Source organism: Centropristis striata, chromosome 9 (genome assembly GCF_030273125.1).
Source record: "Centropristis striata isolate RG_2023a ecotype Rhode Island chromosome 9, C.striata_1.0, whole genome shotgun sequence".
In the NCBI taxonomy this organism is placed as follows: Eukaryota; Metazoa; Chordata; class Actinopteri; order Perciformes; family Serranidae; genus Centropristis; species Centropristis striata.
In genome coordinates, this window is record NC_081525.1 from 7202516 (window position 1) to 7228770 (window position 26255).

At 38.5% G+C, this 26255-nt stretch overlaps 2 protein-coding genes across 2 annotated transcripts in view; both read right to left on the minus strand.

Annotated features, from left to right (window-relative positions):
* The window catches only part of gmds (GDP-mannose 4,6-dehydratase), a 244909-nt gene extending 244593 nt beyond the window's left edge, over nt 1–316 (minus strand). Inside the window, exon 1 of the mRNA XM_059340705.1 lies at nt 76–316. Within this exon, the coding sequence (XP_059196688.1) occupies nt 76–174 (99 nt within the window). The 5' untranslated portion in view covers nt 175–316. The remainder of the gene's footprint in view (nt 1–75) is intronic.
* Nucleotides 317–11654: 11338 nt separating this feature from the next.
* Nucleotides 11655–25964, minus strand: mylk4b (myosin light chain kinase family, member 4b). The gene is made up of 13 exons (XM_059340698.1): nt 25452–25964; nt 24151–24232; nt 22134–22545; nt 21135–21376; nt 19235–19340; nt 17783–17876; nt 16302–16411; nt 15511–15652; nt 14510–14580; nt 14293–14421; nt 13301–13532; nt 12759–12807; nt 11655–11983 (listed from the first exon to the last, which is right to left on the minus strand). The coding sequence occupies exons 1-12, from the start codon at nt 25962–25964 to the stop codon at nt 12763–12765; spliced, it is 2178 nt and encodes a 725-aa protein (XP_059196681.1). The 3' UTR covers nt 11655–11983; nt 12759–12762.
* Between the last annotated feature and the right edge of the window lie 291 nt (nt 25965–26255).

Here is a 26255-nt window from a genome sequence, read left to right on the forward strand (position 1 = left end):
AAAACAAACCACCTTAAAGGAGACGTGAAGATGTTTGAGAGCAACAGTGCAGCTGGATGCTGCTGTGGTTGTTACCTGTCCGGTGATGCCGGTGATAACGGCCACTCTCCTCTCCCTCTGCGGCTCTCCGTTCACCGCGGAGCTGACACCAGCAGGCTCGGAGCACAGGGCCATGTCTTTACCGGCGGGAGGTTCACTGTCTGCTGCCGCACCGAGAGAAATAAAAGTGTCCGGGCTGCGTGTGTTTACAGTGAGAGCAGCGCAAGTCTCATAAGCATCCGCAAACCAAAATACACGCCGATACAAAGCGACATACGTAGCAGGAAGCGGCCGAGAAATCAGCCAATGAGAAGAGAGCAAGTGTGGGCAGCAGAGGAGGCTTCACTAAAGAGGGCAGAGAGTCTGAGAGAGCTGCGGGGAAATTACCACAGCGCCACCTAGAGGAGGGAGGGAGAAAGATTAATGCTTTATGTTACTACAACAGGCAGTGGCGGTTCTAGACCATAGACTGTATATAAATACGCGGAGCAGACCATAATTAGACTGTGGCGGAGCGCGAGGGATCTGACGACACTGACAACACGCATCTCTACACCGGCAACCCGACTGAGAGAAGCCGCTGCTAATTCATGTTAGCATTAATTGGAGCATTAACTGGGATGTTAGTTTTGGCTAGCAAAAAAACAAAAACAAAATGTATGTTACTTACCTCAGAAAACAGAGCAGCGACTCCTTGGAGTGTCTGTTAGTCCAACCAAACGCTGAACAAGACATTTTACTGAACAAAACTTTCAAATAAACTGTCATTAAGTGAAAATATAGTGTGAAAGGGTCAAAGTTATGAGACCAAACCGCTAAACGTCCTCTTTTCTATCTATATAACGTTATATATAACTTTATTGACACGTTGCCGTGGATACGCTCTGCTTCTCTCCTGGTGACGGCTCGCCTTGTTAGTGACCTGTCAATCAAAGCTAGAAACGCCCCAAATCATACGATTCTTTATCTTCTATTTTCTTCTAAATGGGGCCATTATTATTATTAGAACTATTGACATCAAATTGTCTTGCAGAAGATTTTTTACTAGCGATTGAGACCATAATGTTGTCCCTGAAAAAATTTTCTGAGGTGATAAATCAAGTGAGAAGTTTTCAAATTTAGCACTGAAATGAATGGGCAGATTTCTTTTGCAGCCAAACTTAGCACCCCCTATTGGAATTTTCGGTGAATTGCAGGCTTTATGCACTTCCTGGTGGCCTCCATGCTCAGGCACGGAGATTGCCGCCTGTTCTAGACCAGTTCTACTGTGGGGGCCAAGCAGGGGCCAGTGTTTAATCAGAGGGGCACATTAAAAACGGCAGAGATGATATTTAAGCATTCAAAACCTTTATTTAAGCTCATTTAAAAATCTCATTTAAGTATATTTGGAAGACACAAATACACTGATTAAAAACAATGAGACTTACCAATAATTATTATTTTTGTACGACAATGACATTTCTCATTTTTGTGATCTTCTTTTATATACACAAGCTTTTATTGCACAATTGAACTATTATACAATGGACACATGCTGGGTTCCTTTTGTGCACAATGAGATATTGTTTGAACAAACAATAGCTAAGAATTGTTCCGTTGTTCATCATTATAAATTGATCATTGGGGGGAACGAAGCTGTCAGCAAATTATTTCAACTCAATGAGTTATTTTTGCACTCCATGCCTGAACCGAAATGTGTTTTATTTAAAAAAAAATAAATGAACTGTAGTGTAAACAACAACCAAAATATTTCATAAATAAAAGAAGTCTGTACATGAAATTCCCAGTGCAGCCAAACAAATTTACTGACTTGAAACTGACTCAATGAAGGACCCAAAAACATCTCTCCTCCTTTCATTAGCCTGAACCATAGACTGTATATAAATAATGGACGTAGTCACCGTGACGTCACCCGTTGGTTTGTGGCCCGTTGGAAGCATTGAGTTCAGCATTACACTCGTTGCCATTTTGCGTCGCCATCTTGTTTCCGATACGGGGAGCAAACCATCGCTGTGTTCCGATATCCATACTTCCATGAGTACACCTAAACGCAGTACACTATCCGCACTTACTAAGTACGCAGATTTCTGCAGGTGAGTGTTGTTCCAAATCTAATACTCCGTGGTGCACTTACCGGAAATTACGACCACGACAGCCGCCGCGGCTCGTCACCCGCCAAAAAAATACCCTTTGTGTTGCTTAATCGTTGGTTTACTTCTACAATGCTGCAATATGGCTACATTAACGCAGCAAATCATTTTGGCCGCCATTAAAAAAAACTTTCGAGCTGAGTGGCTCTGCCTGGCTACGCCTCTTCCGCTACTTAGACAAGAAAACTGAACAGCGACTCCTTGGAGTGTCTGTTAGTCCAACCAAACGCTGAACAAGACATTTTACTGGTCAAAACGTTCAAATAAACTGTCATTAAGTGAAAATACAGTGTGAAAGGGTCAAAGTTATGAGAACAAACTGGTAAACGTGCTTTTTTAGATATCTATATAACGTTATATATAACTTTATTGACACGTTGCCGTGGATACGCATTGTTCTGCTTCTCTCCTGATGAGGCTCGCCTTGTTAGTAACCTGTCAATCAAAGGTAGCCACGCCCCAAATCAAATGATTCTTTATCTTCTATTTTCTTCTAAATGGGGCCATTATTAGAACTATTGACACCAAATTGTCTTGAAGAAGATTTTTTGCTAGCGATTGAGATTATAGTGTTGTCCTAAAAAAAAATTCTGAGGTAATAAATCAAGTGAGAAGTTTTCTCATTTCGCACTGAAATGAATGGACAGATTTTTTTTTGCAGCCAAACTTAGCACCCCCTGCTGGAATTTTCGGTAGAATGCAGCTTAAGGCACTTCCTGGTTTGCCTCCCTGCTCAGACCCGGAGGCTGCCGCCTGGTCCATATACAGGATTTCCCCACACTTATTTTATTTATTTTAAGTAATGCAATATTTCTATAGCTTTTTAGAGTCAGTGCACTTGTTTAAATATTCTAAATAATAAATAAAGACATTTTTTGTTACAAACAATTTCTTCAGTATGCTGGGGATGTCACTGACAGTATTCCGATGGCATGTGATCTAAAAAACATAAGTCTTTACCTTAGCAATAAAAAATATAATCTTTAAACATCATTTGCCTTGTGAGCAAAACGTAACTTTCCAGCAACAGGATTGTTGTGAGTCACAGTGTTTTTCCTGCTCTGTCTCGAGGGTCTCAGTGAGTTTGCAGTAATTCAGTCTTGTTAACTCTTTATTAGCATACTGAAACATTTGCTTATCTACATATAGTTTAGTACTCACAGGTATATTTGCCTACAGTTTGAGTCTGCATGCAAAGTCAGAAAATGAATGGGGACTAATCGACTTTGAAAACCTTTTGCTGCAAACTTTGCAAAGAAAAAAATCAAGATCAGACATTTTAGTGGATAAACAAGTATAATAGATTGTGAATGTTATTATTTAATGAGAAAATACTAATTTCACTCTCAAGAAAATGTGTCCTCCCCTCTTACAGATACATGTTGGTGGACTTGTATTGTTCAAACCCACAGAACTTTCCTAATTGTAGTTATGATTTCAACATTGCAAAAAATTCTAAATATGTCAGCTTTAAACATGGGGAAATGTGTGTATAATAATGAAAAATAATGAATAATTGAATGAATGAATAATTTCTATTTGCTTAATTGTCTTTGGTCAAGCAAACTGCAAGTAAGTGGGGAAAAAAACAGAATAAACTACACGGTGTTCTCAAAAAGTGTAGAAAAAGGTGTTTTTCTAACTTTATTTTAGAGGAAAATCTGGGTTTGAGTGGTTAGATTTCTTATAGAATTGACCAGTATGCCAAAGTAAATAGGAGCAGAACTTGATATATCGAGGAATTCGTTTCACATCACTTGAGACACTTTCTTAACAGGAGTGATCAAACACTCGGCGCGGCTCCTAATCTCTTATTATTCTTGTACATTTGAGCATGTATGACAACATCTGCTCCAGCTGAGAGCATCAGTAGCGCTGTGAAAGCACTCTCTCACTCCTCGACTTCACAGAGTGCACAGCGTGATGGGAGGTGTGATTTCATTAGAGTCTAATGTAAACATGATTCTATAAAAACAAGAGCCCGGGGTCCTGAGAAGCACAGCGGTCTGCTCGTCCAACCCGCCTGATCAAAAGAGAACAACACACAGCTCTGTTACAGCTCGGGGCTCCTCTTCTTCTCTTCTCTTGTTTGGACGGCAGGTGTCTCGCTGTGTGCTTCGAAGTATTTGACTCTCACTGTGTGTCCACTGCTGTGCAGAAACCTTCATCCTTCACACGTGTGTTTTATGTGTGAGAGAAGAGTGAAGGGTTCGGTTCAGCTGAGAGAGAATGAGATGGAGGGTCACTCTTAAAGAGCAGCTAGAAGTTGACGTCTCCTCTGACCTTCACCCACTTTTTCGGAAGAGACCAAGAGCCAGACTGAATCCACAAACACACTGTGGAAAAGTGAGTTTCCAAATGGCTCAGTAGCAAAACAATCAGGAGAGAAAAATGGCTCCACCTTGTTCCTGTTCTTCTTTGTGTACAGTTCTGTAAAGTGACAGTGACACACCCTGGGAAAATCTACAGACATGTTTACCATCTTAAGATCCGGAACAACCTGCAGGTTTTCATTGTCTTAAACTCTGATGGCAGTGTTGTGAAAATATTGTTTATGTGGCTATATATAGCTTTTAAAAAATGTTTTGAATATTTTAGTAATGATCAATGGAAATTAAGCCCATTGCATAAAGCTCTAAGGCTTTCGACAATTCTACTCCTTAAAAGAATTGTCACTAGCACTTATTACTGCACTAATGGCTCTTATTGCACTATTCCTTGATTGTTCCCCTTTCTTCCTGTAAGTCGCTTTGGATAAAAGCGTCTGCTAAATGACTAAATGTAAATGTAAATGTAGTTTTATTGCGCAAATCCACAATTTTCTCTCCAAAAATTGCATCTTAAACTGGCACAACCTGGAAAGATTTTCATGGTCTTGAGCTCTAATTAGTGCACTGTATATGTATTGTTTTGTGTGAGTATTTATTATTAGCTAATCTTAAAACATGTTTTGACTATTTCATTAATATTTGTTGGTAATTTAGCCTGTGACCAAAAGATTCAGCAATAGTTTGATTGTGCAAATCCACAATTTCTCTCCAACAATTGGATCTTAAACTCTGGCACAATCTGCTTTCAGTCCTGTTTGGAGTGAAAGGCATGCTGGGGAGTGAATTTTGACCGACACTGCGTGTGAGACCAGAAACAAAGTTTTTAAAGGGACCAAACCTATGATGGCTTTCCAAGCCAGATCTGAGGTTTTGCAGTGTTTGGAACACAGAGACTGGTCCACAGAGAGACAGACAGACAGGGACACACTGAATCCATCCAGCTAATGGTGTCAACAACAACAAAATGTGGTGCAATACAAACATTGACTAACAGGGGGTAGAATTCACTCTGCAATATTTATCTCTGAAGCATTACAGGTGAAAAATCACAAAATCTGCCTCTGGAATAATGCAGGTGCAATACAAACTTTAACCAGCAGAGAGCACAATTCACCAGTAACAAAATCCCTGTTAAGGGCATTGCAATCATTAAATTCAATAAAAGAAATAAGAAAATAGCATAAAGTAAATATACAATCAAATATAATGATGAATATAATTATGTAAATAAATTAAAATTGAACAAATGATCAAATGAAGGAAAATAAATATAATACAACAAAATAACAACTCAGTTGGCTTGAGACACACCAGGGCTTGATCAACCTCTGCTGGGCCTCCCTCAGGTGAGGGTGTCTAGTGATAAATGGCCGAAACACCCTGTGATCCTGGGGTCCACTACTGAGGATGTATCTCACAATCTGGATTTAGTCCACATAGAAGCTTTATTAAAAACCAGGTGAGATCTCATCCCAATACAGGCGAAATGATGAACAATTAGATTATAGCAGAATGATAAATAGACTAAAATAGACTAATTCTAATTCTAATTTAAAGGGGGTAGTAGGCAATGAGTTCCTTGCCTTTGACTCCCGATTCAACTGCCCAGTTGGTGGACGACGCAGGGGGAGTCATCGAGATAATTCAAATACATAAATATAAATATATAAATATAGCCCGTGCCTCAGACAGTGAGCTCTTGTTATAAAAAAAATTACTCCAGTAAAGTATAAATACCCCAAATTTCTACTTAAGTAAGGTAACAAAGTATTTATACTTTGTTACTTGACACCTCTGATCATTGAGATAAAATTATGAGATAAGATGATCTATCCATCCATCCATCCATCCATTTTCCTCTGCTTATCCAGGGCTGGGTCGCGATAATGTATGTTCATTTAATTAACTTTGGTTGGAGCTGGGTTTCCTCTTCTCTTCCATAGCGTCTTATTTACATCAAAGGGTTTGGTCCAGAGCTATATTTGTCTGGTATATTTCAAGGGGGGAAAAATAGCAATTTACTGGTTGGGAAGCAGCACAGGTGCTATACATAGGTGATCAGAGACATCCCTATATTCATCTCCAACATTCGACTCACCTCATTTGTCTTTCGTCTCTCTTTGTCTCTGCCAAACAGGCAGTAATCCCTCCCCGTGCACAGAGAGGTGTTTGTTTTTCCAGGTGAGTGATACGGAGTGGAACATAGTTGGATCTAAGTTTTTAAATGAGGTTTGGACTCTCAGCAGCTGACTGTGAGACTGAAAGATTAAATGACGGCGTGAGGATAAAGTTCAGGCCAGGACAAGGTATTTTAGGAATCAGCCTAATGCTGCTCTTCCTGATTACAGCTGGAAGTCTCCACAGTCACATGATTCAGTACATGCTTTCACTTAATGCATGTGATGTCAGATGGGTAGAGTGAGGTACTAATCCAGTGTCAAGTGATGATCTACAGTACATGGTGGTCAGATTGGAGTGTTGAAGCTTAACAATGTACAGCTTTGGAAAATAGGGCCACATAAAAAACGTAATATCAAATAATATTAATCAATATCACTTTAAGTGTACGCTATTGACTATATTGTTGTGACTTTAACCTACTGTCAGACGGCCCTGTTTAAGGAGGAACTGAAGCTGTTACCTATGCTCAACCAGACTGATAAAAACATTAGTTTTACCTTGCAGGACACAAGAGATGTTGAAGTTTTAATCGGTTAGTTTGTTTGTGTTATTATGTGATTTGGGAGTTTTAAAGTCAGATTCAACAAAGTCACACAATAAAACAATCAAACCAATGTAGGGGTCACAGGTATCCCACAAGTTTCATTTGGATTTATGGACTGAATGTATTGAAAATTGTGCCACTTTCATGCCTTCAAGATGGAGGTCCTCTTTGTTCCCCTCCAAACAAAAACAAACAACCCCCATCGCCATGGCCTTGGCCATTTGCATATACCTGAGGTTGGAAACCTCATTGGCTGTTTTTTCCAGGAAGTACAACTCCCAGGTTGAGACACAAAAGTCTCCTGCAGCAATCTTCTCTTTGGGTACGGTCGAATAGTCAAAAAAATCAGCTCCTAAGTCCTTTCCTAACCACTTTTCCTTAACCTCAATGGAAAACGTCACGAGGTCAAGGAAAGATGAGAAGGAGAATTCATGAGGAGTTAGGAGAAGACGATCGCGGTGTTTAGAGAATCCGACTGCACTTACACTTAGTCTACGTCATCACGCGACGGCGGATGTTGATGACGTCGAATGTCGTGGTGGTTTGTTCGTTTCTTCTCGTGACGAAGGTCGAAAGGGCCAAAGAGATAAATATACAACACCATTCAGATAAAAGAGAAGCTAAAAGGTTCTTTCACGGTCGGCCTTATATGCTGCTACCGCAAGGAATTGTGGGAGGTCCGGTGTATCCTATGCTAAAGGAGATACTAAAGGAAGCATTGAAGCTCCTTTCCTTAACAGTTAGAGAATTCGAACAGCTCTTATCATGGCGTCTACAATAATACTTCCGGGTCATTTCACTCAGTTAGGAAGGTTCCTAAGCAAATTTGACTATTCGACCGCAGCCTTTCTCTTCTTCTCAACTCCCTTGGAGGGACAGCACGTCTGCTGGTCTGGTCTGGTCTGCCAGGGGGGTAGATCAGACAATTTCACTCTCTCTCCAGTTCTAAAGGGACAAACCTGGCCTACAAGCCCAGAGAACAAAGCCTGCAAGACCCACAAACCAAGCAAGATCACCTCCCCAAATGCCCTAAGTTTCCTGCTTGTGATCCATACTGGATATAGTTACAGAGATCTTCACCAAGCTTTTGGAGACAACAACAGCAAATTACTCTGAACACACCGAAACCCAACCAGGAGCTGATTCTTCTTCAAAGGGATTCCTGCTTCCCCCTTTTCAACTCTGGACTTTGTTAAACTTTAATCAGTTGTGTTGATCTGTTGTGTGTTAAGTATAATTGTTGTGATATTTTGTGTAGCCACATCATTTGAAGTTCTATGATTAATCTTTCTCTACAGACTTTAAGTTGTACATGTAAATTAACTGTAACTCCTTTGATTTGCGCACACACTAATCCACATAAAATATACTTTAATTTGGCTTCCCACAAACACAGACTTTCAGGTCAGGATGGTCTATTGTTCTCCCAAGAACAAAATGGCTCCTGCCATTTTGATTAGCTTCCTTTACTGCCCTCAGTCGGCCATTTTGTTACACACATTTCTTTCTCCCACTGTAAATAGTCTTTTAGATTAGTTATTGTGTATATTGCTTGCTTTGCTTTGTTTTAGAATAAATATCTTTTTGGTTTAATATCGTTGCTCCTTTTAATGTTGCACAGGAATGAGTGTTTCGCCAACCTCTGCTATGAGAAGAACTCCCAAATACCTTAAACTAATACTTAATATGAATATGGTTACTTGATTACAATTAAGTTATATTATTAATCAATGTTCCAGATTGAAAGTTTAGTTACTGTAAGAGACTGATTTACTATGATTTTGCTATCTTTCCTCTTTCCAAGTAAAGAGGTGGTGCCCCGAGGAACTTTAATTCATTTAAAGAATGAAGAATAATTTAGTTAATTTCTGATAGCAAAATTGATCTAAATAAGCAGATACCCCTTACATCTTTTGGTGCCCCCTGCTGGAGACAATTTGTATCTGCAACCAGATACCCCTACACCAACCACTTGAAAGTTCCACTATTTCTCTGCAAAGCCACCAGACTCCTTTCATAAAAACAGTTATTTTGTCTTGCAGAAGAATGTATTTGACTTTATAAATGGTTTGAAACCAACAAAACTTACAAAGAAACTAATGGATTGAAGCTTTGGAAGAACAGCAACCCCTGCGTTCTGCTCGCCAAAATTTCTGTTTTCATCAAAGAAGTCTGGCAGCTTTGAAGAGAGGATATAACAGCTTTAGTTACCAGTCGGAAAGGGCTGTTTAACAGCAAGGTGAAGTGGTGAAAATATTCTAAATATAGTAAAAACTAAACTAACAATGATTTTTTTTAGTTGGCTTAAATGCGTTGAGCTGCTGTCCACGTTGCTTAGTTTCTGTGTCGATACTCCTGTTTGTTTCTCTCCACTGGAGATGCATTTACTGCCATCTACTGCAGGTAACACACTGACAGGATAAGCAGCTCACACAATCCAAACTATCCCTTTAACATTTGATATAACAAGTTCTATTTTTAAAGAAATACACTGTGAGAAACACAAATGTTTACTAGTGTGCTTTATTTATTTGCTTATTTATATTCTACATTTAATTATGTCTCATCATTACACAAGAAAACTTGAAAAAAGTATCATGAATTCAAATAAACAAGTATTAAATATCACAAAGCTTTCCATTTTCCATTTCCATTTCCAAATGGAGCAGCCAACAACTGAGTGACGGACAATCTTCCAAAACTTCCCTTCTCTTAGAAAGAACTGAGCCAATATAGCACTGACTATCTCCTCCGCTCTGCTCTCGGCTCTCCATCGAGCTGAACTGTGCATTTCCACATGTAGAATGTGCAGAACTACGTGAAATCCTGTTTGTCTCCCCTGAAAGGAATCCCATCTTGAATAAAAAGCTTTGCACTTCAAGTACAGTCTGGTGTTGAACCAGTAAATAAATGAACATAAGAATTAACTTCAGTCATGAACATGAATCATTCATAGGTAGTATTCTGTTGTTCGTGATGCCTTCATGGAAGGTGAGAGGGCTACTCCAAAATGCCGAAGCGAAGGCGAGCTAGAGGCATGAATGCATACAGAAGGCAATCCAGTCTACAGTGAAAATGTACCAGAAATGTGGGCTGAATGAGGACATATTCAGTCATTGAGATATTCTCACTTTTCAGGGGAATGAGAGTATACACGGTTGTGTTATTTACAAAATAAATTAATGTGGTGTGACTTCAACTTCAACCAAGTTCTACATGTATTTTTCAACCTTATGTTCAAGAAAGAATACATTTTTTTCATAAGACTTGTAAATTAAAAAGAAAGAAAAAGATATTCACAAAAATATATCATTTAAATAATACCATTCAGTCTATATTTTTGTTTACAGTTGTTTGCTAAATCTTAAAGAAATAGGCCAAAAAAAGTGCAAAGCATGCAACAAACCGGGACGACATGACAAACTGTCAGAGGGAGAATAACAGCGTCCGTTTCAGTTTCAGTGGTACATGTGGAAGTTGTAGAAGTGACAAGTTACTCAGGTCTTTAGTCCCTAATACTTTGGACTCACCGTTGCCATAAAGGTCGTTCTACACACCACCATACAGCGATTGTGCTCTACAGCAGTTATTCTCAACCTTTTTGAGTCGCGACCCCCAATTAAACATGCATGTTGTCCGCGACCCCCCCTCACTGAAGATAATCGACGCACAGTTCAGATCATACAAGCTCTCGACGAATTTTGGACAAATAATGAAGCAGACAACAACTAAAACATCTTTCTGTCTGTGCATTTATGTATATTTTTATATTTTATTGTTACTTTTCATCCAAGTCCTTTGCTATAAGTTTAAAGGTCCATTCTGACCTCTTGAGAGTGTAACAGTCAGCTTCAAGCCAGAGACTCCTTGGAAAGTAATAACTTGATACTTTGGGATTTGTCAGAAAAGACACAAAATGACCCAAAAAAGAATCAATTTGACCACAAAATGACAAAAAATGACCACAAAAAATGACCACAAAAAGACACAAAATGACCCAAAAAAGAAACAAAATAACCAAAAAGACACAAAATGACAAAAAAAAATACAAAATGACCCAACAAAAGGAAACAAAATTACCAAAAAAGACACAAATTGACAACAAAATGATCAAAAAAAGTAACAAAATGACCAAAAAAAGACACAAAATGATCAAAAAAAGACACAAAATGACAAAAAAAGACATAAAATGACCAAAAAAAGACACAAAATGATCAAAAAAAGACACAAAATGACCAAAAAAAAAAAAAGACATAAAATGACCAAAAAAAGACACAAAATGATAAAAAAAAAGACATAAAATGACAAAAAAAGACACAAAATGACCCAAAAAAAACACATAAAATGACAAAAAAAACACAAAAAGACTAAAACACATTAACACATGAACACTTTTACTCAGTGGAGACAGAGCTGACTTCCAAAATGATTTGGCGACCCCCAGAAATCATCTTGCGACCCCAATTGGGGTCGGGACCCCAAGGTTGAGAATATCTGCTCTACAGGACAGTAAGCATGCTAGCAGACGCTTTGTGCCTCGACAGAAGCATGAAAAAGTCTGTTTTCCTCCTGCGGGACTTGCACTATTGGGGTCAGAACGACAAGCTGTTGGAGCGAAGCAAACATGAGGATGCCAGAGTAGTTTATCCAGTAGCCATACAGGTACAGCAGCATTGGTCCAGTGTTGAGCTCCAGAGCTCTACATTGTCAAGGGGCATGCTGAGGGCCTCACAGTGTTTCTAGAAGGGAGACAGAAAAAGATGTCAGGTTTTAAGTTCTTAAAAAGCAAGATGGAGAAGCAGCAATGGTTTAAACTGAGAAATTAAAGCTGGGTAGGAGGATTTTTGGGGTATTGTTGGGAAAAAAATCCAAAATGACTTTTCAGCATATTGTAATTCAAGTGGTCTGAAAGAAAACAAGACTTATTATGCACCCACGCCTGGCTCTGTTTTTTGGGCTTTAAAAAAATCTAGTCATTGACAGGAGACTTTGGTCACTTCGGAGAGAGAGAGAGAGAGTTCCTACTGACTGTTCTACAAATGCAGATGCATGCACACGTCCCTTCAGATGGTGAAAGTCGGATTTAACAGTGAAAAATCCTGCAGAACACGTTGCTATAACAGCATTGGTAACAACTGTCTTCACTGCAAAGCAACCCAAAAGAGAAAGATAGACTTCTCAAATGGAGACTCCAAAGAGAATCGCAATAAAACGAGTCAATATCAGAGTTTGAGAGAAAAAGTTCCGAATAGTTTAGTCTTCTGCTACTTGTAACCAAAGGCACGCAGCTATAACAACTTCAAGTGTATTTATTAGCATATATGTAGCTAACCAGAGCCTCAAATTAAAGTCTCAAAGGTCTTTACAGGCTCTTTACAAAGTTTGCAAAGAAGGGCTTAGGACAGAGAGGGGAGAGCTCTTTTCAAATTCTTGCAGGGTTGTTTTGCCTACAGCATCTTTAATCACACATTGCATTGGCTAAAAAAAATGAAATTTATAAAAGATGAATCTTACCTGCCTAGCTCTCTGGAGAAGGAGCATGTGTGGAGTGGCACTTGTTTTGCTGCAATGAGAGAGGGGCCTGGATTAGCACTTTGGAGCGTACACCTGCTTGAACACTGGTTTGTGTGGCAATCTATCAGTACCTTTTTTAAAACTGGTTGCCTGAATAACTTTTCAATATATAATCACAAGCAAATATTTAAAATTCTAATTGGATTCATTTTATATTTATCTAAACAAGGGCAAATCTCTTTGTCTTTTCACTAATTTCCCTTTCACCCCTCTACTGACTGCTCTCTTAATTAAAAAAAGTTCCTTAAAAAATGAATAAATACATTAAATATGAATTTTAAAAAACAATCTCAAGATTACTTCACAGAAAATGCTTTAAATTTTGTGTTTTACAATGCAATTTCGCCATCATTGGACTAATTATCTTATCTTATCTTATCATTGGCTTAAATAAGCAGTGTGCCATCTAAAAAAGCAACCCAAGGAGAGCAATAAGAGCTCTGATTGGCTGCTGGCCTCAGGTACAAAGGGCAGGTCTTCACCTTCTGCTTAAGTCGATAGTGCAGATTCCGGTCTGACAGCCAGGGGTGTCTGAGGGACTCTGCTGCACTCATCCTCCAGCTCTTGCTCTTCACCAGCAGAAGTGTGATGAAGTCTTTGGCCTCGTCAGAGATGTCCGTGAACTCCTCCTCCTCAAAGTTCCACTGACAGGCCAGGATGTTGTTCAGCGTCTCGTTGTCGTCGTCCCCCAGAAATGGAGACAAGCCACTGAGCCTGGACAGAGAGGACACAGAGTGTCAGGGATGATGCTGTGTGTCTTTATAAACAGTATTTATCTACATAACCCTCTAGGGTACGCATTATGATGCAAGTTAGGAAATAAATGTTGTTGTTTTTGTCTCAAAATAGACTAAAATTTAACATAATCTGAAGAAATTATTTTTTTGTTGTTGAAGTTTTTGGGGTTAATTGCCCGTAGGCAACATTGTACCATAATATGCACAAGTGAAAAAGAAAGTTTTTACAATTTTTATTTACATTTTAACAAAATGTATTTAATAAACATATGTAAAAGATTCAGTAGCTTCAACAGGGTACAATACATAACATTTTACATTGTAAAAACAACATTATAAAAGGAACTTTTTAAACCTGTTTCTTGTCCGATGATGCCTATAGGCATTGAACCAACCACCCATTGAAATGAATGTCTTGAATAGTCTAAGTGTATGAAACTATCAAAAATCAAGGTTTACTCACCTATCAGTAGGAATAATTTTTTTCCAGATGGAAAATGGACAGAAAATGACATTTTGAGTGTTTTTTGTGGCGCAAAAAAAATGGCAATGCTGTTTCCTTTGCAAAAGTCTGGGTTTCAATAAGGCCTCCTGGAGGTCATGTGACCAATGAAAGCGTTGCTAGTGGTTCCCTATACTCTTCTCTCTTTTTTAAAGTATTGCATTGCTCAAAAACATGCATTGTAGAAATTTTCCAACACCGTACCATAGAGGGTTAAGGAGCATTCGCTACTCACAGCATGTAGGTGATGACACCGAGGCTCCACATGTCTGTGGGGAATGAAACAAACTCATAGTTGATGACCTCTGGAGCTAAAAATTCAGGTGTTCCAAAGTTGACCCTCAGCTTCTCCCTCGGTTTATACCTGAGCAGAAATCATAACAGAGATGAGATATATCCAGGACTGAGGACGTCCAAAAAGCTTCTAACTGTAAATAGATGATGAATTTTACCTCCTTGCCAGGCCGAAGTCAATGATTTTAATCTTGTTAGTGGCTCTGCTGACACAAAGAATGTTCTCTGGCTGAAAAAGAACAAAAAAAGATGGATTACAATAAACACTGAGGAAGAAACTCTATTGAATTTCTGTGTTGCTGTTTTTTTCTTTTTTTTTTAAAACAAATTCTGAGGTGTATATATCAAAGAGAAATAGTCATTAAAGTAAGACGGAATGCATTGTTTGCAGAATCTCTTGCGGGATTTGAAAGCCTTAAAGATTTTAAATTATTAAATTTAAATAAACAGTAGTTTTATTGTTGTTGATTTATTCTATTCTATTGTTTTTGTAGCTTGTTTCTCATCTTTAATTTTCTTGCTCTTCATTGGCTTCATTTACTTTTTAATTTTTTACTTAATGATTATATAAGTGTTTCATTTTTATTTATTTTTTATATTTGTGATGTAATGGTTATTTATGTGGACCCAAGGAAGAGCAATTGCTACGTTTGTAAGTGTCTAATGGGGATCCATATAAGAAGTGAGATAGAGTGTCAGTGAAGGAAAGTAATATTTATTAACATTTGGCTTGAAAAATAGTCAACTTAAAGCTGATTTATAGAGAACACTGGTATATATATAAGATAATAATAATAACTTTATATATATATATATATATATATATATATATATATATATATATATAGCATCTTTTAAAAACAGCAGTTTACAAAGTGCTTCGACAGAGAGCTGCCATAAGGCTAAAAAGAATTCTTGCATTAAAAGAAAAACAATAAGAGACAGAGGAGGAACAATCACAAGACATTCTCAGATACACAGAAAATAAAAGGTAAAAGGAGTAAAAAAGTAAAAAGTGAAGAAGTAAAAAGGAGTGGTGAGATAGACAGCATTACATAAAAGCAAGTCTATAAAAGTGGGTTTTAAGAAGTGATTTAAAAGAAGTTTCTGGAGTTACTAGTTATAAGAGCGATATGGCTGACTGTTGAAGCAGGTTTACCTTGAGGTCAAGATGCAGGATGTACATCTTGTGCATGTACTGCAGCCCTTCACAGATCTGGCGTATAAACAGCACCGTGTCCAGTTCTGTCAGGTTGTAGTTCTCATCAATGATGCGGTCAAACAGCTCCCCTCCCTCCACACTACACAAGGAACAAACAGCAAGAAAAATTACAGCAAGAAAGAGCTTTGTTTTTGTATAAATGAGAACACATACAGTGCACACAGCAAGGTTATAATAGTTTTGGATTTTTCATTAGTTTTAGTTTAAGAATTTCGTTGTCAATTTTTGTTGTCAAATTCAGTAATTTAAATGTGTTTTTAGAGTGTGTTTGCTAGTTTGAATCAGTTTTTATTTTTGGGTAAATGCTTAGTTTTAGTTTAGTTTTTATTAGTTTTAGTGTTAGTTTTAGTTTTTTTGTAATGGGGTATTTGTTGGGTGCGAGATTCAAGAAGGTCACAATAAATGTTACCTTTATTTCCTTTGCCTTATCCATCTTAGCCCCAATAAGTTTACTAAGTCATAAAACCAAATAGAGGAAATAGATTTCATATCAACCAAAAGGTTTACATATGAGAAAAGTTGACAAAGATGAAAACAAAGGACATTTTCACTATAATTTTAGTTAGTTTTGTTACCACAAAGTACAGTTTCAGTTAGTAATCATTTTTTTTTAAAAACAACTCATTTTTATTATTATTTCAGTTACCAAAAATGTTTTTTCAATTCTAGTTGTCGTTATTTCGGTAGTTTTCTTTAACTATTACAACCTTGGCACTCAGACAACTTACTATTCCATGACCAGGATGATGTCATTGCGTGACTCAAAGGCGGCGTACAGCTGGATGAGGTTGGCGTGGTTCAGCTGGTTCATCACCTGGATCTCATTCCTCACCACGTCCTGACAGACAGACGGACAAAAGACAGAAAAAAACACAATCAATTAACAAACACACACTGTAGTGTAGCAGTAAAGTGATAGTGAACCACAGTTTAAAGTTAGACTTGATGTTTTGATTTCTAATCAGCCAAAAATGTTATTACAGTCTCAGGGTCCAGATAAAAAAAAACATATTACAAAGAGAAAGAGCCCAAGATGATTTTTTTTTGCAGATTCATTAAGCCAGAAAATAAATACATAAATCCATGAGATTTCTTTGAACAGTTTAAAAAGTATTGACTCATTTTATGAGAATATTACTGAAGAGACCTACTATAGATAATGTTATCTATAGTAGGTCTCTTCAGTAATATTCTCATAGCAGTATTATTTAAGCCAGTGATCCCCAACCTTTTTCTTGAGGGACCCACAAGGGAGGGTGAGTTTGTAGATTGGCTTTTTTTTCAAATTTATAGGTATAGATGTATATATTTAACCCATTAGATTAATTACACCCCTTAAAATCAAGAGGGCTTCGCGCCCCCCCGTGGATCTTTGGCGCCCCCCTGGGGGGTCGGGCCCCCCGGTTGGGAATCACTGATTTAAACTACTTGAAGTCTCTGTAAGTTGCTTTTCTGTCGTTTGACCACAAGTGTGCAGTATAGAGCGATGCATCCGATATGTTCTGAACGGAGACATTTCACTCAACCTGTGCATAGACTATATTTGCATAAGAGCATGTTTTCTTGAGCATCATTTGTACAAACTGTGCAGCTCTTTCATTATAAAAACAGTGTATTGGGTTTTTTCCCTCCATATTTAAAAAAAAATGTTTCAATTCTGTATTTCTGTTTTACTTCTGGAGTGCTCCTTTTTATTTTTTCCTTGCATGTGAAAAGCTACAGTACTTTCTGTAGTACTGTATTCTGATGTAAAACCAAAAAATGTTGCAGGGGATGAAGTGCAAAAGGAGGAAGACACCCGATCCTTGCACACTACAGTATCAACTACAGTATATGGATTATAAAGAACCTGCCAGCACCGTCAATTTTGTCAGCGATGATCACTGACAGCAACATGAGCCAGCTGAGGACTTGGCTGTGTGTTTGGTGGGCTTTGGGTCGGCTCTGAGCCTTCTGAATATCTCACATGATAATGTAACCACAGAGCTATGCTGGGACACCTGACCTCCATGACATCACTTTCAGACGAAGACACAATGAGGCTGACAAACTGCTCTGACTGCTGAGCTGTATCTATTTTTAACAAGTAATCCTTTATGGTTTATCCTTGATAAAGTAACCGTCCATTACTGTCTGGGGAAACAGGAACCCCAGTGCCGCTGCTGAACATGTTACGTATTGAGTCTTTATTGGCTGATCATTACCGCACCTTCTCTTTCGGGCTCCTGGCTTTGATGATCTTAGCTGCCAACGTCAGACCGGACGAGTTCTCCATGCACTTGTGGACTTGTCCAAAACGTCCCCTGATGAAGCAAATACATGGATGAGTCAAACACATATAGACAGTAGATACACTGCAAAAAAGCCAACTTGTATTTTTTGGCCTAGAACAGTGATTTAAGTTGGTAAAACTTGGAAACATAAATTATTGACATTTAGGGCAATAATGTAAGTTAGCACAACAGAGGAAGCCAGTTGTCTGCTCAAAAACAAGTTTGTGAGTTGTTGTTACTTATATCTTTAAGTTGGGGTTCACAACAAGGGACAATAGTTCTGCTAACTCTTATTTATTTGTTGTGAAATGCGGGAAAGCGGTGAAATTCGGTCATTAGCGAAAGCTAGTGGCTAACTGATGCTAGCGGCGCTGCTTGTTACAGCTACAAGAGTAGCCATTAGCGTTTCAATGCTACCTCAAAATTGTGGTCACAACATTAGCTGACATTTCATAGCGGCGTTACAATCGTGCCAATTCAGCACATTGCAGAAGTTAGCAGAAGTAAGGATTAAAAATTATTACAATGTAAAATTGTAAGTTAGTACAACATACAGTTGAGTTGACAAAAATCTGAATTCAGAGTTGAGCAAACTCAAAAACAAAACTTAAAATATTAAGTTTAATTAAAAATTTTATCGAAGTTTGTTACCTTGAAATTTTGAGTTCACCCAACTTTTTTTGCAGTGTACTAGAAGAAGAACCATCCTAGAAATTACATTTTTAATTTATAAAAACATTTATTCTATTGCTGAAAAGATTACACAATGAACAGAAACAAATTTGCGTAATATTTAAAGTAATTTCCAATGGTATTTATCCAAATCATTTCTTGTTTCAGCATCTTAAATGGAGAATGTTCTGCTTTTCTCTGTTTAATATCACAATAAAATGGATTTTAGAGTGTTGGTTGGACAAAACACCCAGTTTTAAGATGGTGGGGGTGTTTTGTTTTACAATTTTTTTTAGCTCAAACTATAATCAATGTATGGCCAAAAATAACTTGATTATAAAAGTAATAATGAATAATCATAATGGCTCCTTCAGTCATAAAGTAATTGGGGGTATGTACTGTACCATTATGTCAGTAATTTGAAAAATGTGCTTGCGTGCTGAGGGGTAATCTCCAGCCTGAGAGGCAGGATTTAGCACCAGTCTATTACATCAGAGAGGCCCGCTATTTTGCAAGTCCTCCCCCTGAGGCTCACAATCAAATGCCCTTTCGAGGGCCAATAAAAAGGTCTTGGAATAAACTATTAGGCGTCCCCTCACAGGCTGTGAGATCCTCTGTTATTTCATTAGAGAGGAGCAATGTGTCGAAGTGTCTGAGGCTGTAGCTGAGCGAAATGAAAATAAACTACAGAGAGCCAGGAATTCTGTGGTACTCACCCTCCCAGGACCTCGTCTCTGTTGATAGTGTAATAGTTGGCTATCTGATGGGGTTTGGGAGTCACGATGCGGTGGTCGAAGGGTGCTAACGGTGGAGGGCTTGAGTCTGTAGATACATAGAATAGAAATAATTTAGAATAAAAAGCGCTGTTGCTGAGAGCAAGAAACAGAGATGGGAGGAAGAGGCCTCGGCCCCCAGAAACAAAGTGGATCAAAATAGCAGCATGCCAGTGTCTCATTATCTGCTCTGCCAGCTGTGCCGACTGACATGTTAGTGACGCTCGAGCTGCCTGGTGTGATGACATTGGATCTGCTTCAAAGTCTGAGGAACGAAAAGTGAAATGTCACCAACTAACTAACTAACAACCGAGTTAGAGAGCCTGCTGCATGTGTGAATATGACACAAAGTGGATCCGTTTCAAACAGGACCAGGGGGGAAGGATTTTGGAAATACTATGGTCAAGGGGTACTAAATGCATCTTTTATGGATAAAATATCAGGGGGAGTTTCGGTTCTTCTTGTTAAACATTCTCTAAAACGATGTGCATGGGAACAAAAAAAAGCAGACCCCTTAAAAATATAACATGTAACATTTCTGCATCAAAAATATCTAAAAAAAAAAAAAAAATGTTACAGTATCCCCAGTGTTTCCAATGTTTAAACACAGAGAAATCTTCAATTTGATTCAAGGTAATGCTTGGTTTCATTTGGTCGCCTGTGAATTGTGTTATATGACCTATACCACATGGATGCATCAAGAGAACTGGATACAGCATTGGAGGCGGGGCCCCATTCATTCTTATGAAAGATGCCCAGTGATGCATGAAGCCCAAAAAGTTTGACTTCCTCCATAAAAATACACAGATCTTCTATGGCTCTTCTCCGTCTAACTCGAACGGGGATGAAATTATTTATTGGTATGACTCTTCTAGAACTCACAAATGTTACCCAAAATAGAATGAAAAAAAAAGTAATTTAACAGGGTAAGTGATGTTAAAAACAACGTATCCACTGATTTATAGATGTCTCTTTCCCAATATAAGTCCATGGGAAAAAGTATTTTGGGCATCATGTTTGGTTACTAGTCAGCTCAGCTATTTCACTAGAATGAAATGACATAATGTGAATTAACATGACTTAACACAACGTAAAGTAAAACTTTCACACATTAACTCGTCCCTGAACATCAAGACCATGATCCTCCCATGATCCCACGCTACTTCAAGACATCATCAAAGTCGGTCTTCTCTTACTGTTTTGATTAAGAGATAAGTGTATTACTTATCATCTATTTAATTTTATTAAGCAAATATGGCATCTGTGTTATTTTGTATATGGTTATAGACCACACACAACAGGATTTGATAAACTCGAGCTCTGGTCTAAATTTTAAAGTAAAAAGTTTTTCTGGCAACATATTTCCACACCTGATTCCCACCAAAAATTAAAGTAACACATGATGACAAGTTGTAAAACCCCCCAAAACATATTTCCTCCAAAACTCTGCATTCATGTTCAGGTGCATCTCAATAAATTAGAATATAGGCCTAATGGAAAAGTCCATTTCCAGTAATTCAATTCAAGTATTGAGTCATATAGACGGACATACTTTTCAGAGGCCAACATTTCCATATTAAACACACTTTTTAAAATTGGTCTTTTGTAATCTGACATTTTTTTTGAGACACTGAATTTTAGGCATTAATTAAATGTAAGCCATAATCATTATGATTAGAAGAAATTTAATAAATTAAGATGTGAAATGTTTCATTCTGTGTGTAATGGATCTATATAATGTGTTATTTCCACTTGTTGAATTGAATTACTGACATAAATAAACTTTTCTATGATATTCTGATTTATTGAGATGCACCTGTACTGTTAAATCATAATGTCTCACCAATAACAAATTCCTTGACGGTTGGCTCTCCCTCCTCCTTCCCCTCCTCTTCCGCCTCTGTCTTTACTTCGTCAGATTTGGAGGCCTGAGGCTCGCCCACCTCCACCACCTCCACCACCTGTCCATCAGCACTTTCCACCTCGCTGTCTTCCACTCTGCTCTTCTTCAGGTCGTCCTTCACCAGGTCTTCTTCTGTGACACGACGTTTGCTGCAAGTGGCCACATCGCCGACCTCCTCAGAGCTGCACGTGATCACAAAACATTTAGCACTCGAATACTATAATTTATTCATTGTTTTAAAAATGTTTTTGCTTAAAAATGGTTTGAGAAATAAAAATCAGCATAACATTGACAAAGTCAGTGGCGGTTCTACACAGGGGCCTCCAGGAGTCACTGCCCCCGTGAAGAAGCCTTTGGCCCCTGCAGTGGCCCTTGTGTCAAATTAATAATAAAATGATCAATTAACAACAATGAACAATGGAACAATTCTAACCTTTTTTTTTGTTCAAACAACATCTCATCTCACAAAAGGAACCCAGAAAGTGAACATTCTATGGAGTCTTAAAGGGCTATTTTGTCCATTTCTGAATCCTTTTCATGTCTTTACGTGTCTTTGTAAGTCATTTTGTGTCTTTTTTGGTCATTTTGTGTCTTTTTTTTAGTCATCTTGTGTCTTTTTGTGTCTTTTTCTGGTCTGCTTTGTTTTTACTGCACTCACAAAAATGAGAAATGTCATTGTCATACAAAAAAAACCTGTTATTCTTGGTGAGTATTATTTAAATCAATGTATTGTATCTTCCAAATATACTTAAATTAGATGTTTAAATAAGCTAAAATAAAGATTTTAAATGTTTAAATATCATCTTTGCCATTTGTTAATGTGCTAATGTGCCCCTCTGATTAAACACTGGCCCATCCTTGGCCCCCACAGTAAAACTGGTCTAGAACCGCCACTGGACCAAGTTATAGAAATGATAGCATTATGGTGATGAGGAATACCTTTCCTGTGGTAGTAGAGGAGTCTTGCAGATATCTGTGATGATACTAGGGACTTTTTCCAGATTTGACGACTCTGCTGCCTCTCCATTATGCTTTTTCTTCCCATCATCCTCCACTTTGCCATCTTGCTCTGGACTAACATCATCGACCTTTTCCTCCTCTTCCTCTGATGCCGAGTCCTCAAAGACTTCCCCCTCCCCTCCCTCCTCTTTCTCCCCGGGTGCTTCCTTCCTGTCCTCTGACAGGCCGACAGAGGTGTGTTGTCCGTCCAGGATCAGCTCCGCCGGCTCCTGTGTTCTGTCCTCCCCCCTTTGATTGTCAGCCTCTGCTTTTCCATGGGAATGCTCCGTGTTCTGCCTGTTGAGCTTTTCCACCTCTTCCTGCAGCACAGGCTCATTCAGCGAGGACGTGTCTAACATGGGGAAACAAAGCAAACAACCAGAAGACATTATCACCACACTGCACTCAAAAAAAGCAAGCTGGATGTCTGTTACCTTATCCTTAGTCTAACATGTAGCTTCTACTAAATAAAATTATGTTTTGTCAGTTTTAAAACATGTAGTTTTAGCATAAAATGCAACACTTTAAATTTGCAACAAAGTTACTAGAATACTTTATGTTAAAACAACATAATTAAATTGTTGAATATAATACTCTGTTTAAAAATTATTAATTTCCTGAATAATTACTATTATGTTCATTTTCATATGACAAAGGTAATCTTTTAGGCTAAACCACATCAACCTTACTTTGTTTTGTTGGCTCAGCACAATTAATTCATGTACTTCACTATTTTAATAAAGTAGTTGTAACTACCCTATTAAATGAAGTAACTCTTAATAATATCATACAAGTTTAAATGGCCCAAGAAAATTATGTTAGTATGTTACAATTACCCTTACAAATCTAGTTGGACTGACCCTGGTAATTAAGCAACAGTAACGCAAATACATCATGTTGACCCAACATATTTACATTTTGTTCAGTCAACAAAACTGTTTCTCGCTAAATTAAAGCATTTTATTTAGGTGGAAATTATTTCCATAATTTTATTTTGTTCTGGGAACAAGTTATTTTTTTGAGTGTGTATGGACATTTTATTGGTATTACTTTTAAAAATGCCAAACTGAAATTAGGTTTGAAGTAATCCTAGACTGTATCAAAGAAGTGGATGTAGCAAATGTGGAAGCATCTTTAACCTGCATTCTTTCTAATGGCCAGAAGGTGGCGACTCCACCTTCGCGACTCGCGAAGTCTATAAGATAATGAACCTACTTCTTACTAGATTTATTACCTCAGTAAACATTTTCCTAATGAGTTTATGGTCTCAATCATTAGTTTCAAGCCTTCTTCAATACAGCACGATACTCATTTAGTAAATGACGGTGCCATTTAGAGTAAAATAGACAATAGAGAAGGGTATGTTTTAGGACGTGGCTACCTTGTGATGGACTAGCAGAAGCAGTGAACTCATTTTTGGATGTCGTCTTGTCTTAGAAATGTGACACTTTCACAGTGTGTTTTCACATCACACAAGACACAAGTAAAGTGTAATATTTAGGTCGACACTTTGGACTTGGAAAATTGGAAAATTAGCATGCCAATTAAGAACACAGTTAACATGAATTATGGCTGCACCTTTCTAACAAAATATGTTAGCAAATACTAGTGTTAGCTGATAACTTAGCTCCACCCTGACATCCAAATATGATCACTTCTGCCTCCAAAAAACAAGTTGGAGATGCCAAACTTCAAGTTTCAAAGCAGTACTCCACAAACCAATGGCTGATGTCCACTTCTTATTGAGAAGTTGATTTTCAACTGTCAAATGTACTGATTTTGGTTACAATTTAAATATATATATATATATATATATATATATATATATATATATCTTAAAAAATACTATCAGCAGTGGAGTATGTCTACTCCAGCAGATCATGAAAAAAACAAAGATGCTTTGCACGTCTCTGCATGAACTCACATAATTTGAGTGCTATTTCCTGTTCAAGCCTACCTGACGTGTCTGCAGGTCTCCTCTTCTTCTGGGCCTTCAAGCCCTTCAGGCTCAGTTTGGCTTTATCCTTGTCATCATTTGCCTTTGTTTGTAGAAAGGAGAAAAAAATAAAGCATAAGACAATGGAGCTACAAAGGGACAGACGTGGACAAAACTTGAACCAGGTTTTTTACCAAGTCCAGACTCTGAGCTCTTATGTTTGCAGCAATTTCTTTCACTTGTCAAAGGCATCAAAAGTATTAATAGTTAAGAAGCCAGGATTCTGATTCCTGACTGGAACAGTGTGGTCATATATTGGTTTCTATTTGCACAATAGTCAGACAGCAAGCCAAAATGTTTGACAATGTTGCTGGGGTTGCTGCCGTAACACAAGTATAATGTTCTCCTGCTCCAGGATAAAGAGGAAAGGTCACATATCATCTGTAGCAGACGACATGCTGCACAACACATATTATTATTCACTTTCCCAGAGTGATTAAAGAAAGACAGATACCAATAAAATATATTTTCAATGAATTACACTTTCCAGAATGGCAGAAAAAACGTTGAGATGATCACTGCTACGGTTGCTTAACCACACAACCATTCCAAAAAAACAAGACAAGACGGTAAAAGCTATGCCACAGTTCTCAGTACATTCTTCTTATTCCTCCAACATGCAAACCCATCTTATATCTTATCAATCACTGCAGTAATGTCACCTATTCACAAGAGGCCAGACTGCTGCTAAACTGAGCGTGTGCAGCTGCAGGCCAGTCCACTGCTGACAAAGTCCTGGTTTGGATAAGATAAGCAGTCTGACTCTAATCATTTACACCTCAAAACAACACTGCACGAAGGAAAATTACTTAACATTACAGAGGACGACATGTTGAAGTACAGCAGAGCTAATAATAGATGTACAGGAGCCATATCAGAGGAATGAGTAGCAGCTTTAAATGCAAAGAAGATATTTATATAACGGAGCCGTTTACAGATGAAGTGTATGTTTATTACCTACACAATATTCAGGTTTTAGAATTATGTTTTTTTTATAATGTAGCTGCAAACAGGTCACATATTCCAAGAGGATTTGCAACCTTTCAGACAGCACTTAATGCCTCTCGCGCTATGATCACAATGCAATTAGACTTCTCACTATGCTGCCATTAGTGACACAGTAAACAGTAATAGAATCATGATGGGTGCATTGCTTTGCACCTTTCTCATAAAGTAGTTTAAGTTGTGGTTGGGCAGAGAAAATATTTGATTTTGAGGCCACTTCTTGCAGGAAAACCTTGTAATATTGTTAAACCTCTCACCTTCTTTTTAGCCTTCTTTCCACGCTGATTAAACAGCAGCTCCACCAGCCTGGAGCTCTTCACCACCTCCCCAATGTAGCTGATCACCTGCTGGGTGCCCTCCACCAGCCTCTCCACCCCATCCAGCCTGCGTCCCTGACTCTCCATCCGCTCGCTGGCCCTCTCCACGGCCCCACACAGCTCTCTGCACGCCGCCTCCACCCCAGACTCACATCTCCCTTTGTGGCCTTCTCCACGCATGGAGGCCAGATCCTGACCCATATACCTGACGTCCTGGGTCAGGCCATCCAGCCGGGTCAAGACGGTCTGCTGCATGTTGAGCAAACGCTCCATCTGAGAGCTCAGCGAGTCCATTCTGCTCTCCACGCAGCGCAGGGCATCATGAGTGGAGGAAGGTGATGATGATGAAGCTTGGGATCCATTAAAAGAGAGCTTCCTTCCACCAGGCTTCTGACCGTGAAGAGGGTTCGGATCATAGACTTTGGCTAAAGAGTTGACAAGGCTGGAGTTCATGACTGATGACTGCAGATCTCCTCACAAACTGCAAAAACTTTTCACTTTCACGCAGGCTCGATGGAAACGACAACGAAAACCATATTACCAGACAAAGCTAAAGGCAGAAGAGAAGAGGTGGAGGGAGAACAGAGACCTCTCCCTCAACACTGCTCCACAGAGTTGAGTTTTAAGAATAGCAAATGGCTGTGCTCCAAATTAAAGTGCAGCCCCCCGTGGACGTCAGGGGCTGAGTGGCCAGTGATAAGAGCTGAGGGCTCTGCTGTGCAGTTGGGGATTGATGCGGGTTAG

Excerpts from the sequence above, each read along its gene's own strand:
- mylk4b (XM_059340698.1), bottom strand. The coding sequence starts at position 25,964 with ATGAACTCCAGCCTTGTCAACTCTTTAGCCAAAGTCTATGATCCGAAC. Across the intron at positions 24,233-25,451 it reads GAAAGAAGGCTAAAAAGAAG|GCAAATGATGACAAGGATAA; the intron begins GTGAGAGGTTTA and ends CTACAAACAAAG. Across the intron at positions 19,341-21,134 it reads CGTCAAGGAATTTGTTATTG|ACTCAAGCCCTCCACCGTTA; the intron begins GTGAGACATTAT and ends ATGTATCTACAG.